Source organism: Crinia signifera, chromosome 9 (genome assembly GCF_055691185.1).
Source record: "Crinia signifera chromosome 9, ASM5569118v1, whole genome shotgun sequence".
Classification (NCBI taxonomy): domain Eukaryota; kingdom Metazoa; phylum Chordata; class Amphibia; order Anura; family Myobatrachidae; genus Crinia; species Crinia signifera.
Window position 1 is genome coordinate 32564492 of NC_139225.1, and position 15207 is coordinate 32579698.

At 47.8% G+C, this 15207-nt stretch overlaps 2 protein-coding genes across 4 annotated transcripts in view; one reads left to right on the top strand and one right to left on the bottom strand.

The window, feature by feature from the left end:
* PHYHD1 (phytanoyl-CoA dioxygenase domain containing 1) overlaps nucleotides 1-15207 on the bottom strand; it is a 58486-nt gene that overhangs the window by 24182 nt on the left and 19097 nt on the right. The window contains exon 1 of one of the 3 annotated variants that reach the window (XM_083158747.1): nucleotides 10859-10992. The exons of the other annotated variants lie outside the window; for them this stretch is intronic. Within the exon in view, the coding sequence (XP_083014873.1) occupies nucleotides 10859-10891 (33 nt within the window). The 5' untranslated portion in view covers nucleotides 10892-10992. Of the gene's footprint in view, nucleotides 1-10858; nucleotides 10993-15207 lie in introns of those variants that run through there. 3 annotated transcript variants of the gene reach the window in all.
* LOC146036446 (cyclin-dependent kinase 5 activator 1-like) lies at nucleotides 1421-2256 on the top strand. The gene has a single exon (XM_083160444.1). It carries the CDS (start codon nucleotides 1421-1423, stop codon nucleotides 2240-2242), a length of 822 nt encoding a protein of 273 aa, XP_083016570.1. The 3' UTR covers nucleotides 2243-2256.

Below are 15207 nucleotides of genomic sequence, written 5' to 3' on the forward strand. Positions count from 1 at the left end.
GGTGGAGATCATGTTTTATCCTTCCTGGTTATCCTTCTGACTATCCTCCAGAACCTGGACTTGCCCTTGTTATTATGATGCAATCTGTTTGTGGTCCTGAACATTGGCCGGACTAGTGTTTGTTACCGCATTGTAGTCTGAGAGGCCCTCGCAAATTTTCTCCCTTTTATTATGTCTCATACTAATATACTCCTCTATATGTAGTTTGTTATATGTATATATGGGTACATATTTTACCTGTCGTCCTTTTTTTTCTTCATTTGATGGGATAGTATGGGCGGGATGGGATAGTTAGTGGGATAAATGGCAGGTAGTTAGGGGGGGGGGGGGGTTAGTTTTTTTGGCTAGAGTAGCTGCTTTCGTCAGCTGAAGGCCACTAACTTTGTGTCCTCTGTGGTTGTTGTTAGTGTAGGATTTTTAGGGGTAAGGTTATAGGGAGTAGTGAGTTGTTCGGGATCCAGGTATAACTAGGTTGGGGTTAGGTCATACAGGGTGGGGGGTAGTATAGGTAGCATATTTAGGGTTAGTATGGAGCTCTTGGCAGGGGACAATTGAATATTTATATCTTCCCATTGGGGATGTAGTATACTTCTAAGTGATATTATTGTAAAATTGTGCTCCTTTTTATCCTGCCACAGTATGCCCGGGTGGCGCCTCTGGGTAACTGTATTCCGTTTACATGGACAAGGACAGTGGATATACTGGGGCAGATGTATTAAGCCTGGTGAAGAGATAAAGTGGAGATAAAGAGGAAGGAGATAACGCACCGGCCAATCAGCTGTGTTTGAAAAAAGACAGTTGAGAGCTGATTGGCTGGTGCGTTATCTCCTTCCTCTTTATCTCCACTTTATCTCTTCACCAGGCTTAATACATATACCCCACTGTCACCTATCCTATATATGTTCGCTACCATATGAATGTTTTCATTTTTGTCTGATTTCACTTGTTGTGTGCTTATAATGCCCTCGTCGGAACTTACTACTTGTTTTGCAAAATTCAATAAAAATCACTAAATTAAAAAAAAGAAAAATTCTTCTTAAATCACAGAAAGACTATGAGGAGCGGGATAGGGTCCACTGCTGAAGGAAAAAAACAATATTTTTTTAATGTTTTATTTTCAACTAATTATCTTTCAAATTATTCAACATATCTCGTCTTCTTTTCGATCAGTTGTTTTAAAACACATTTCCTCCCTTATAGAGCTTTAAATAATAAACTCTACATTTCACCATTTGAAATGCCTAGATGTTGTCAGCAGCTCATTAGCATAAATAAAGCATCACAGTCAGCATGTGATGTCACAATGCTTAGTGTAAGCAGAGAAAACTCTACATTCTACTGGACTCATTTGCTGACTAGGACTGACCCAAGAAGCATCTTCCATAACGTGCTGGAAACAGACTGTTATTATTGGATAAGAATGTGGAATTGCTTGACTTTCCCGTGCTGCCGCAAGGCAAACCGTCCAGGTGAAGAAACATCAAGTGGTGCCCAGTGCCCGGCTGTACAGGACAATAAGACTGGAAGGTCTGCCGAGAGACACTCACTCATCTGGCGCTTAAGAAGATTTATGACCACAAGACAGCGCAAAAATGGCCAGGTCAATGTTACCCACCTCGTCAGTGAGAGCCTGAAGGATTCCATCCCATGTGCTGACTTAACAACTCACACACAGGTCTCACAAGATACCTATGCCAATAAGCCTGTCTATGAGCCTGCTGAAGAAAAGCAAGACATCTCGCCACCAAAACCCACCAAGATGGTGCAGGCATCCACCAGTGAGCTGCTGGCCTGCCTTGCAGAGTTCCTCTGTCGCAGGTGTAAGGAGCCGGTATTACCAATACATTATACTAATTGGCTGACCATTATAGACAATTCCCTCACTGGAGTCTGCCAGAACGACGGCTTCCTCAATCCGGCCAATGTCATTTTTCTCTACATGCTTTGCCGCGAAGTGATGTCATCTGAGCTAGACACTGCACAGGAACAAATAGTATGGCTGTCAACATGTCTGTACATAGCCTATTCATACATGGGTGATGAGCTCGCTTACCCAATGAGATACTTCCTAGTCTGCAGCTCGAGTCAAGCCTTTTGGAGCCGTTGCCTGTCCATTACCATGCTAATGAGTGCAAAGATGCTCCGCTTCATTACTGATCCTGAATACTTCATCCAGCTCTTTGAGGATCTCTTAGCTGAAGATGGACAGCAGGATAAAATCATTTCTGTTGCCATGAATTAAAGCAACAGCTCTGGCTTGGGAACCAAAAAGAGACCCACATACAGGCTTGGGAACCTGAGACAAAGAGACCCACATACGGGCTTGGGAACCTTAGACAAAGAGACCCACATACAGGCTTGGGAACCTGAGACAATGAGACCCACATACAGGCTTGGGAACCGAAGACAAAGAGACCCACATACGGGCTTGGGAACCTAAGACAAAGAGACCCACATACAGGCTTGGGAACCTGAGACAAAGAGACCCACATACAGGCTTGGGAACCTGAGACAAAGAGACCCACATACAGGCTTGGGAACCTGAGACAAAGAGACCCACATACAGGCTTGGGAACCTGAGACAAAGAGACCTACATACAGGCTTGGGAACCTGAGACAAAGAGACCCACATACAGGCTTGGGAACCTGAGACAAAGAGACCCATCCCATCCAACTTCTCCCCTCCCCCCCCCCCCCCCCACCCGTGGCTGTTATTGCATGGCTATCGGGCGTGGCCCCTTGGCGATGGGGTTTCCGGTTCTTTAAGAATTGGTAGTGGCACAGCCACCATGGACCAACGCAATATTCACTTTGGTATTTTTAAGTTAGTGTAAATGTGCTGTCAGACTGTACTGACTATTTTCAGCTTCATCTAGGGCGGGATGTTCTAACATCCACAGCCCAGCTCTGCCGCCCTTCGCCGCCCATCGCCTACATAATTATCGCATATGCTCTAACATATGGGATAATTATGGCTCTTGCATTAAGAGCTGTCCTTTGCGGTGAGTCAGCGGGTCCTGGCGGCTTCTCCCTCCTTCCCTTACACGGCGCTGGTGCTGCTGCTGCTGCGGCGGGGGCTGGCTCTCCTACTCCTCCCTGCACCCGGAAGAGGTTCACAGCGCAGGGGGAGGAGCTCACAGGTCCTGGTGCTGGCGATGCCTCCCATCGCGGTAACCCGGCGGGGGATGTTTAGAGCATCCCATAATGTGGTAAATAAACCTGATAACAGGGTTTTTACTGTCTTTTTAGTTTAAAGAATCTCCCCCCTAGTATGTTAAATATAAAAGCGAAAATTTGTCCGTCTTTCTGTCTTTCTATACAAATCCACAGTTTAAAAGGGAATATTGTGAAATTTTACATACGAGTGTGTTAAAACACGGTCGAGGCAACTAAACCAAATCAAAATTATTGTTACATTTTTCTGAATAAAAAAAAAAAAAATCACAATTTTTACATATGTATGTTCCAGCATAACTCCAGAATGGCTGCAGCAATTTACACCAAACTTGGTACACATATAACTTCCTATCTGGGAACAAACACTGTGGGGGTAAGACACCCCTAGGGCTGAGGCAGCAGCACAGTGTATTTCAGCAGACAGCGTAACGCTGAAATGACTGGAGCAGTTTACACCAAACTTGGTACACATATCAATTACAATCTGTGAACAAATACTGTGGGGTTAACACACCCCTAGCAGTGGGGCAGCAGCACAAAGTATGGGAGTGATTCTGGTTCTCACGCAAAGCAGCAAAATGTGCACCGCCCGCACAAACCCCACATCCACTCACACGCCGAATATCCCATAAACATCTATTTGCAGCTGTGCGTGTGCGGCGACGAAATCATTCCATGGTCGCCGACCATCAAATGATTTTGCAAGCGCACGCAGATCTAAGACACCTTTTGGTGTCTTAGATCTGCAAGCTCCCTGTACGGGAAGAGGGCGGGCAGCTGATATCCCCATCCCCCCGCACCCGTGTCAATGGCGCATTTACGTGGAAACGCCCAGAGTTTTCATGATGACACCCATGATATGTTAGGTATTCCCAATAGTGCAGCTCCACACCCCCCTGCCCACATCGCTAGGTGCATAACTGAGAGTTATAGTGGCAGTAGCAGGGTTCCTGTGCGAATGTAATGTCCGTGTGAACAGACCACAATAACCCCCTGAGAGTTGTTTAGCGGCAGTAGCAGGGTACCCCAGCAGCACAGAGTATATCAGGATATGCATATTGTGCTGTGCACCAACATAAATTAACGAACTAATGATATTTATACTGTGTGTCAATAGATTTTTGTAAACAAACTTTCTTAAAATCCCGGGCAACGCCGGTTACTCCAGCTACAGATGGAGCAGCTCCCGTCGGAGCGCCCCATTCCGACGGAGCTCTCCGCCGCTCTCCTGTACCCCCCTAACCCTGCCCATCTCCCTGAAGCGGAGACAGGCAAGGATTCCGCTCCCCCTGCGAATACTGGCTGCCTGCTATCTCATCTCCTACTACTAATTTCTGGTGAAATATCTGCAATCACCAGTTTGTGTTGATATCCTTCCTATGGTGCTGCTAATTCTGCATTGCCGGGCTGAACACACTACAGACGGCTTACTCCTTACAGAAGATCATCCAGGCTATTACTGCCTCCAATCTGAGAATTCATATGAAGTTTGATACTCTGCTGCCCATTTTCCCAGGTGCCTTGGATGAGGTTTCTGGGTCTCCTGCAATAAAGTCATCTATGGAATTATCCAGTTTACAGGATGATTATACTGTATTTCTGAGCCTGACATCCTTTCAGTGCATATGTACATGGCCTGCTCCTGTTGTGATATCACCTATGCTTGTTGTTATGAAGCCTGCACCCCTAAGTGCTTTGGATACTATTTCCAGATCTCCTACAAAAGAACCACTTTCAGAACGATCCAGATTACAGGATGGGTATACTCCTGACCCAGAAATCCTTTCAATGTGTACATGGCCGGCTTCTGTTTTGGTGCCTCCATGGAACAGTTCTAAAATTTTCATGGCGGGGTTGGGACCTCAGGAAATATCTAATCTCTTGGATATTTTATATCGGTGTGTGTCTCTGTGTCCCCGGGAAACTGGTCTCACTGCTCAGTTATTTATTGTCCTTTTCCATGAATCTGCCTAAATGGGGACACTAGGACTATTATAGCCAGGGCCGGATTGGACATCTGGCACTTCTCGCAAATGCCAGAAGGGCCGATGGCCAGGCGGGCCGAATTTGTCCTGTGCTGTGCAGCAGCCACCAGTCTCCGACTGGTCTGTAGAAACATCGCCGCCAGCCTCCTGCACTGAGGAAATTTCTAGTGCAGGAGGCCGCTACAGAGAGAGTAGGGTTGTGGGCCGGATGTAGGGATTCAGTATTGAATCCCGGCGGTCGGGATCCCGGCGTTCAGAATCCCGACGCCGGAATCCCGACAAGGGGGGGACGTGGATCGCCCCCCCCCCCTTGCGGGCTCGCTGCGCTCGCCACGCAGCGGGCCCAGTGTCTCGCTACGCTCGGCACACTAATTTATTCTCCCTCCAGGGGTGTCTTGGACACCCACGGAGGGAGAATGTGTCGGCATTTCGGCGGTCGGGATTCCGCCATCGGGATTCTGAACGCCGGGATCCCGACCGCCGGGATTGTAACTGCATCCCGGATGTAGATGTGCGTTCCAGCACTTCCTGCTAGTGCTGCAGCCCTACTCAGTGTCCGGAGTCGGGAACAGGTAAGACAAACTGTACAGGGGGAGCCTGGAGCCTGTTATGTCCTGTGATTAAACAGGCGGAGCAGCCTGTGGGGTCCCATTAATTATACAGGGGGGAGCAGCCTGTGGGGTCCTGTTTTACAGGGGGTGCAGCCTGTGCATTCCTGTTATACAGGGGGAGCAGCCTGAGGGGTCCAGTTATTATTATAATACAGGGGGAGCAGCCTGTTGTGTCCTGTTATTATACAGGGGGGAGCAGCCTGTGGGGTCCTGTTATACAGGGGGTGCAGCCTGTGGGGTACTGCATACCTCCCAAGTGTCACGATTTCAGCGGGACAGTCCCGATTTTTGGGTCCTGTCCCGCTGTCCCACCCGCGGCCGGCATTGTCCCGCTGCGGGGGTGGCAGTTGGGAGCCCCCAAGCTCATTGAATAGACGCTGTGCGCATGCGCACAGCGTCTATTCACGGCCGAAAATGGGGTCACGGCTAATTTGCATAAGCCCCACCCTCATTTGCATAGGCCCCACCCCCTTTCCGGCCGCGCGAGTGTCCCTATTCCAGCAGCCAAGAAGTTGGGAGGTATGGTACTGTTATACAGGGGGCATATTCCGTAAATCCACTGGTAAGAGGGGGGAAGAAACACTGGGCCTAGTAGTCCGACTCTCTTGACGGGGTTCGTAGCCCCCGAAGGATGAGACAGCGAAAGGCTCAGTCTAGTATCCATTCCCAAGGAGCGGAGAAAGGCTGGGACTGAGTAGATGGCTCCTGTTCCAGAGGTTCGTAGCCTCTGATGGGGAGACCGCGAAAGGCCCAGCTTAGTACCTTAACCTTGGGATCGGAGAAACACTGAGACTGAGTAGATTGCTCTTCCGAGGGGGTCTAAGCCCCTAAGGGAGTCAGTCGAAAAGCCCAGTGGAGTACCCATTCCCATGCCAGGGGCTGGAAAGTGCCCTACGATGGGAGCAGAGAAACACTTGGTCGGACGCTGATCGGTCGGCTGCCTAGGGCCTGAGGCTGCACTGTGCCCCCGGGGAAACTCTGGGGTGCTGAACCTGCACGGGTGATCCCGAAAATCACCTTGCACAAGTAAGCACTAGCACTGCGCACTTCCCCTTAGGTTAGGCTGCACGTCCTTACCTCGTCCTTTTGGGTGGGGTAGGACAATTTTTCACACCCCCACCCCGGCCTTCTGGCTGGGGTCCTCTTTATTATTTATTTATTTTCCCTCTCTTCACGTTCGTGCACTTTTACACGTTTTCTGTAGTGTGTCACGTTTTTTGGGTTGTGGGGTTGACCCTTTCAGGCCTTCCATTTCCCCAATGTGCCGAAGCTCTCACCTTTTGGGGAGAGCTGCGGACCCCCCGAGGACGACCCCGAGCCGCAAGGCGGAGGAAAGTCTACTGAGGGTCTCTCCAAACCTTCGGGTGCGGAGGACCCACCGTCCTAACCCTTCTGGGGGTTGAGGAATGAGGGTCTTTCTAAGCTTCGGCGAAGAGGACCCACCGTTCCCTATTTTCCCCTCTTCAGCCTTATGGTTGAGAGGGGTTAGGGGAAAAAACGGGGCCCTGTCTCCTTCGGGAGATGGACCTACTTCGATCACACGGCCTCCTTTGCACGTGTTTAGTCACAGCACTGGTGGTAGGGAGCACACCTCGGGCTCCTGAGTTTTTTCAAACTCATCAGCACCATTTCCCAGCACATTACCAAGTATAGTAGCCCTCAGGGGCGGATTGGGAAATAAAACCAGCCTGGGAAAGTTATGGATGCAGCCCTAATGGGGCGGGGTCAGTCATGGGTGACCCCTACAAAGAACAATAAAAACACAGTGCCCCCTACATGAAATCAAAACAGGAAAAAATAAAAAAAAACACTGCCCTCCACGATAGAAAAAAATTGGCGTGCATAATGTATGACTCTGGGTTGGGGGGGAGGGTACTGTGTCTAGGAGGCTGACACACTGACAAAGTGACACAAAAGGGTGACACAAAAGGGTGCTAAAACACACACACATATGTTGACATACACAAATGCCAACACAAAGATGTTGACACAAGCAAAAAGATGCTGACACACTGACACAAATGTTGACACAGATGTCAACATTTGTGGTGCTGACACACATACGCTGACACACGCACAGTCATCGGCACATACAGATGCTGTCAGACAGACGGTGACATACACAAATGCCAACAAGATTTGGGGCTCATCTACATTTGGATATAAGTCATTTCAAGATTCCTCTCAGATATAGCAGTATACACCCACGCTGCTAGGTGCCACGTTCACAATCTCTTTTCACAATCTCTCCATATATGGAACTAGACATGCACTGTGGGTGGAGCATGACACTCCCCCTCAATGGGGCGCTGTGCAAAATTCTATTACCAACTATAATCTCCCTGAAACTAGTTTTAAAAAGTAGGCAAGTATGACAGGGAGAGCAGCCTGTGGGGTCCTGTTATTATTATGATTATACAGGGGGAGCAGCTTGTGGGGTTCTGTTATTATTATAACTCTAAGCTCTAAATCTGTTCAAATTGTTAAATTTGCAGAAGACATTGCTATACTGGGTCTTATTCAGGGTTGCAGACTTTATTGTTCTCCTCTCCGGGAGAAGCCCGGAGAGGAGAGTTTCAGCAGCCGCTCAGTGGGCGGGGCTTAATCATTACATCACTAAGCCCCGCCCCCATGGTGATAAACCATCGAATTCAGGGATCTCCGTGGAGGGGGCAGAGACACGAGGATTGCGGCATTTTAATGCCGCGATCCGGGGGACAGCGGGGGTCCCCCCTGAATCCGGGAGGGTTGCCCACCCTTCCGGGGGACCGGGAGGGGGACCCGATTTTCGGGAGACTCCCGGAAATTACGGGAGGGTCGGTAACCCTGGTCTTATTGTCAACGATAATGAGTTAAATTATAGGCTGGAAGTATCCAGGCTGGAGTCCTGGAGTAGGAACAGTTGTTTGGTCTTAAATGTGAATAAGTCCAAAGAAATGATTGTGGATTGTAGGAAATCGCACAAAAATTCATATTGCCCACTGGTTTTAAATGGTCAACAAGTAGAGATGATTGATTCTTTTAAATTCCTGGGTGTAATCATGTCTTAAGACTTTCTATGGAGTACCCACATAAACAGTGTTATAAAAAAGGCTCACCAGCGTATGTTTTTTTCTAAGGAAACTACGCTTGGCTGGTATGTGTAGGAGAACCTTGATGAATTTCTACACAAGTGTCATCGAGAGTGTTCTTACCTACGGTGTTGTGGTGTGGTTTAGCTCCTGCTCTGCTGCTGATCGCAAATCCCTTCAGAGGGTAGTATCAGTAGCAAGAAAAATAACCGGGGTCGCCTTACCAAGCATACAACACCTATTTGAAAAGCGGCTTCTCTCAAAGACAAAAAGCATCTTGAGTGACCCTTCTCATCTGAGTGGCGATTTGTTATCTTTACTTCCTCTAAACAAGCGATATTGTTAAGTTTTGTGTAAAACTAAATGATAGAGAGAGTTTTTGGTACTTGTTTCCTAGCGCCCATCGCATCGCATACCATAAGGCAGGCATGTCCAACGTTGGCCCTCCAGATGTTTTGAAACTAAACATCCCAGCATGCTTTGCAATAGTTTTAGCATTCTCTAATAGCAAAACTGTGGCAAAGCATGCTGGGATGTGTAGTTTCAAAACATCTGGAGGGCCAACATTGGACATGCCTGCCATAAGGCATACGATGCGATGTTATGCGATGGCAGCCGATGTTATACAATTTTAAATTGTATACCATCGCATTGTATGCCATATACAATGGTATACGATTTAAAATTGTATAAGCACCCTAATGGGTGCTTACAATGTTAAAAGCACCCCTACGCCACCCCCACTATCAACGCCAACCTGAAGCGTGGCGAGCGCAGCGAGCCAGCGAGGGGCGGCAGTACGCGTCCTCCGACCTTCTCATTAGGGTGCTTATACAATTAAAAATCGTATAGGGGCCTATACTATTTAAAATCGCATCGCATGCGGGAATATGGCATGCAATGAGATGCGATGCCATATAACTTAATATCGTGGGTGCCGTGCTAGGAAACAAGTACCGAGTTTTTTACCAATGGCAATCCGTACTTCTTAGTGTCAATTCTGAATACGCACAATTTTGTACTCCAATGCTACTTTTCTTTTATTGTCTTTATTCTGTACTAGGGTGGTCAATCCCGGGAACGGGATCGGCGGGATCCCGGGATTTGGCCCCAAAATGTCCGGGATTTTGGGATTAAACTGTGCATTCAGTCTAATGCCGTGAAGCGACTGAGCACTCGCTCAGACGCTGCCCGGCTGTCCCTGACCCAGCGTGTGGCCTGCGCAGCGTGATTAGGTTACAGGTCACGCTGCGCAGGCCGTAGCACTACACCCCCACCATCAGAACCCACTCGCCGCCGGACCTCCCCCAGCCGCCTGCCTCCTCGCCGAAACCAAAAGTAAGTGTGTGGCTCCGACACCTGCTTGCCACCAGTCCACCCGCATAATACGCGCCGCCTGTCTCCGCATCGCTACCACCTGCCCCCATCCCCAAAAGTCAGTTAGTGTGGGGGACACAGGGGCCATTTTCTCTTAGGCATGCCAATCCCGGGATTGAGCATTTTTCAATCCCGATTCCGGGGATTGAAAAAATGCCCCGGGATTGGCATCCCTATTCTGTACTGCTTACGCTTGATTTTTGTTTAATGTTGATTGTATGTGGGCATTTTATGACAAATAAAGATATTATTATTATACAGGGGGAGCAACGTGTTGTGAAAAATACAGAGATTTTGGCTAAGCTTCTAGGAGATTTTGACTATCTAGTCAAAATCTCCTGTTAAAAGTTCTCTGTGTGTACACCCCTTTAGTCCTTATGTAACAAACATGTGCAGCATAGGTGAAAGCAGTTGTACAGGTAGATATACATGCTTGCCTACCTGACCCTCTCCATGCGGGAGAAAATGCTAAATTCCTGGGCTTCCCTGGTAATGTATGATTGCCATCACCTGTGGGGAGCTAGGTGATTGATAAGAAAGGTGTTTCACCACAGGTGCTACCAGGAACAGAGCATTTTCTCCCAGATGGAGAGTCAGGTAGCCAATTATGTTTAAGATATACAATCTTATCTCTCACCTTCTGGATCTGTTTGTCTGTCACCAGAGCCATACTGAAGACTGCAAAGCTGCCTGTTGTGACCTCTTGACAAGAGGAGGATGGGAGAATATACAGCGGATGGGGCTAGAGGAGAGGGGCCCTGCATTCCTGTCCCTGTCACGTGACCATCGTCAGCTGCATACCTCCCAACATTACCCTTTCCTGGAGGGACACAATGCTCTGTTCCTGCACTTTTCTCTTAATTAATGATTGCCATTACCTGTGTTGAAGCACCTTTCTTATCAATTAACCTGTGTGAAACAGGTGATGCCAATCATACATTATGGTTGAAGTCCAGGAACAGAGCATTGTGTCCCTCCTGGAGAGGGTCATGTTGGGAGGTATGCGCTGACCCATCAATAATCCATTTAACTGAAAACAAATGCATTTTTTAGAACTGAAGTCTATTTGTGGACACATAAAACGTGACTATTAATGTTACTTTTTGTATAAATGAAAGAATTAGTAGACAATGATTCATATTATAGTACAGGATGATTTGTAATTTGACCGTCTTCATTCAAAAGTCAAGACCAGGAGATTACCCATACCTCCCAACTTCTGCAGTTGGGAGGTTGGGACTCTCGCGCGGCGAAGCCACGCACGCTCCGGGAAAAGGGGTGTGGCCTCTGAAAAAGGGCGTGGCCTCACAGATGACTCATCCTCCGACCACGCCCCCATTTTCCGCCGCTCGTTGACGCTGTGCGCATGCTGCGCCGGGCTCTCCTCCTCCCTGCACCCGGAAGAGGATCAGTGCAGGGAGGAGGTCACAGACTCGGGCAGCACAGCTCTGTGCTGCCCGGACACAGGTGAGGGGAGAGGGGGCGGCGGGGGGGCGGCGCAGGGCGGCGGAGGGTTGCGGTAGAAGCCCATTGGCTTCTATGGGGAATCGCCAGATTCTTCTGGCGATGCCCCCCGGTGGGGGATGCTTATAGCATCACAAAATGCGGTAAAAACCCCGATAACGGGGTTTTTACCGCATTTTTCGCTTAGAGAATCTCCCCCCAAATATGTACCCATATATAACAAACCGCAAGACAGGGTACATATTTATTTATTCAAAGAAAGAAAAGAAATGTCTCTATGTGGTGCACCTGAAGATACAGAAATTCTTTAAAAAGTAACTTTTATTTCATATTCATAAAAAATAGGGGTGCGAAATATTGACAAACAGATAACAAACATAAGACACGGACGGTGTGATAAAAAAGGATAAATTTTTATCCTTATACAGTGTGGACCCAATTCCCCAAATGGCCCCTTGTAAATATATATACACGTGCTCCTATGGCACTGCTGGCAGACACAATGGGACACTTCACAAAAATGTGTGTGCCGAACACAATGGTTTCAGATGTCTGTCAGCCACTGTTGTGTGTTCAATAGGCTTGTTCACTGCTGGCTCATGGTATCATGTAGGCTCAGCTCTCATGAGGTAGTGGTGCTGCTCATTTCCCCGGAGCAGGGTAACTGGGGACGTGGTGTAACTAGCCCTCCCTGATCCTGCTAGGGGGGAATATATACCAAAGTACACCCTAATGGTATAAATGCAAATAACAAGTATTAGGTCACCTTTGCTGTAACATATATGGGGCTGAGCGTTTACCCGGCTGGTGGGACCTGGTCAGAACTGCCACTTCTGAGCCAAGATTCCCACTACTGCCGGGAGATGAGCCGAGGGATGAGCTGACAAGCAGTGGGGGAACAGCACGGGACTATTGAAAGGGATGGATCCCTGACTACCGATATCTTTCGGAAGAGCACGGCCACCAATTCCCTCTTACACAGCAATAGTGCGCACTTCCCTCCCGTCATCAAGGGGCTCCCCAAAGGGGAATTCTTGCGAACCAAGCGCAACTGCTCGGAATCCACCACATATGAGACAAGGGCTGACCAGCTAGGAAGCAGACTCACCCACAGGGGTTACAGTAACAGGGCCATACGCAAGGCCAGAAAAGAAGTCTGCAGGTACAAAAGAGAACAGCTCCTAGTCCCGGGCAATAAAAAGAATGACCAACCAGAAAAGATCAGGTTCATTGGGACCTTCTGCCGGGAATGGCGAGAAGTTCAGAGTGTCCTCAATAAACATCTCCATATCCTCAAAACTGATAAAGATCTGGAAAGAGTTTTGGGAGATAGGGTCGATATCAGTTGGAGACGGAGCGACAACTTGAGGGACGTCTTGGTCCACAGCCATCTTGAAAAAGAGACCCGCAAATTGATCTTCAAAAAGGGCTCTTTCAAATGTGGTACCTGTAAAACATGTCCCATGATGACCACATGTCACTCCTATACAGACAGATATGGGAAGGTTTGGAAAATAGGGCAATACATCACATGTGACACCGCAGGGGTTATCTATAACTTGGAATGCCCCTGCGGAAAGCACTACATTGGCAAAACCCGCCGACCACTGAAAAAGAGACTCTCAGAGCACCATCTCAATATCAGGAATGCCCTTAGAGATAGCTCTCTTTTCAAAGCTTTGACACCAGTCGCAAGGCATTTTCTGAGACATCATGGCAGCAATCCCCATGGTCTCAAAGCCTTTGGGATGGTGAAAATTGATATGGGGATCAGGAGAGGTGACTGGGACCGTGAACTCCTTGTTGAAGTCTAGGTGCACACACGCCATTTTGTGATAGTATGGCCGCCATTTTGGTTCGCAGAGTTGCGCAAATAAAGTTACCATACCCGAGTATGTGTAACAATGTGGACCAGAAGAGTAGACATACTATCACACATAAATTCATAATAACACACTTACACGAAATGAAATATAGTTAAAAGGTTTAGAACGCCACACATAGCTTAGTTAGCCCTGCACACACCTGTCTATATCGTGTTTAGTACCGTTCCGTTCAGCTCATTCTGCGAAGTATTCCGGTCATTGCGAATATTTCGCAATGTACACTGTCCGATAGTTATGGACATATTCCATATCCCAGAGACAGTTTCTGTTGTAAGTAGTTAACAAAGGAAACCAGATAAAACCGGTTCTTATCCTTGCTGACGCCGAAACCACCAAACAAAGGACTCTTAAAGTTCACTCCCCTGCACCTGGTCAGACCAGGTACAGCGTCTAACCTCCAATCACAGTGGACCGGACATATGATCTCTGACCAATGAGAATGGCCTTTGACCTCCCCCTTCTGACCCTATAAGATAGGCGACCCGGAGCAGGCTCGGTCACTTCGGCACAATTACCTTCCCTGGACCTTCTTACCGGACTATCGCTCATTCCTGAACGATAGTGAGCTCTGACCGGACTGCGCTTCGCATACTAGAGTGAGACGGGTAACGGTTGCATTTCACGGTATTTATCTTTGTAGTATCGTTGGCTGATTGTGTCTTGTATTATTGTATTCTTTCCCCTTAGCAGAGTTTGTTAGCATTCATTGTTAGTATATTGTATCACTTGTTATACCTGTTTATTTCTTATTTCTGTAACCCCCTTTTGTCCATTAGGGACTTTAATACAACCTTTTTATGGAGTTCTAACCTCCTTACTTCTATTCAGTGGTCGTGTCTGGTTATTCGCATAATAGCGATAAGGTACATTGCGGACTCTGTCCTTTAAAGTATATTCGCAGAATTAGAGACAAAGTCCTGCGAAGAGATCTCTTATCAAGGTATTGGTTCTTAACTGAATAACATACAATTAATAGGTACGCTACGCTGCGCTACGTTTTGTTCGCACGTAGTTAGGTATAAAGGGTAAGCCAGTTGCGGACACATTACGTAACCTGCGCTTTTCACATATTGTATCTCTGGTCATAGTTTAATCACCTTTAACAATTGAGGGCTCGTCCGTCCGCTCCACAATCCAGAACTCAAAACCAGGCGTGCGGATCGACCTATACCAGCAAAAGGGTGGAAGTATTTAAGTATTTATTTGTTTCCATTGCTGGATAGGCCGAGTCCACGGCGGTGCGGGGTTCGGGAAGTGCTAGCGCTGAACCCGGAGTACAATAAGTGAAGGCCACGTGTTTTAAAGCATATCATACCTAAGTGTTTAGTAAACTGTACTTCTGCCTGCCACAAGTAGTTTAACGGGGTATAGTGTCTTGGGCTGTTTGTTTATTATAGTATATGTACCACGTGCGATAAGGTTCGCACACGTGGAATCTGTGTTTATTATAGTACATAGAGGATCCCCTCTGTGCAAAACTATAATTGTTTATTGTTAGCTACCGCAAAAACAGGGACTCCGCCACGTGGCGACAAGTCCTGGGCCTTTTGCAGTAACGTAAAGCGTCTATTGTGTATTACGCAAGGTGCGCGCGCACGTGCCCACATCGGGAAAGTTTCGCATCTTTGTACGTGGT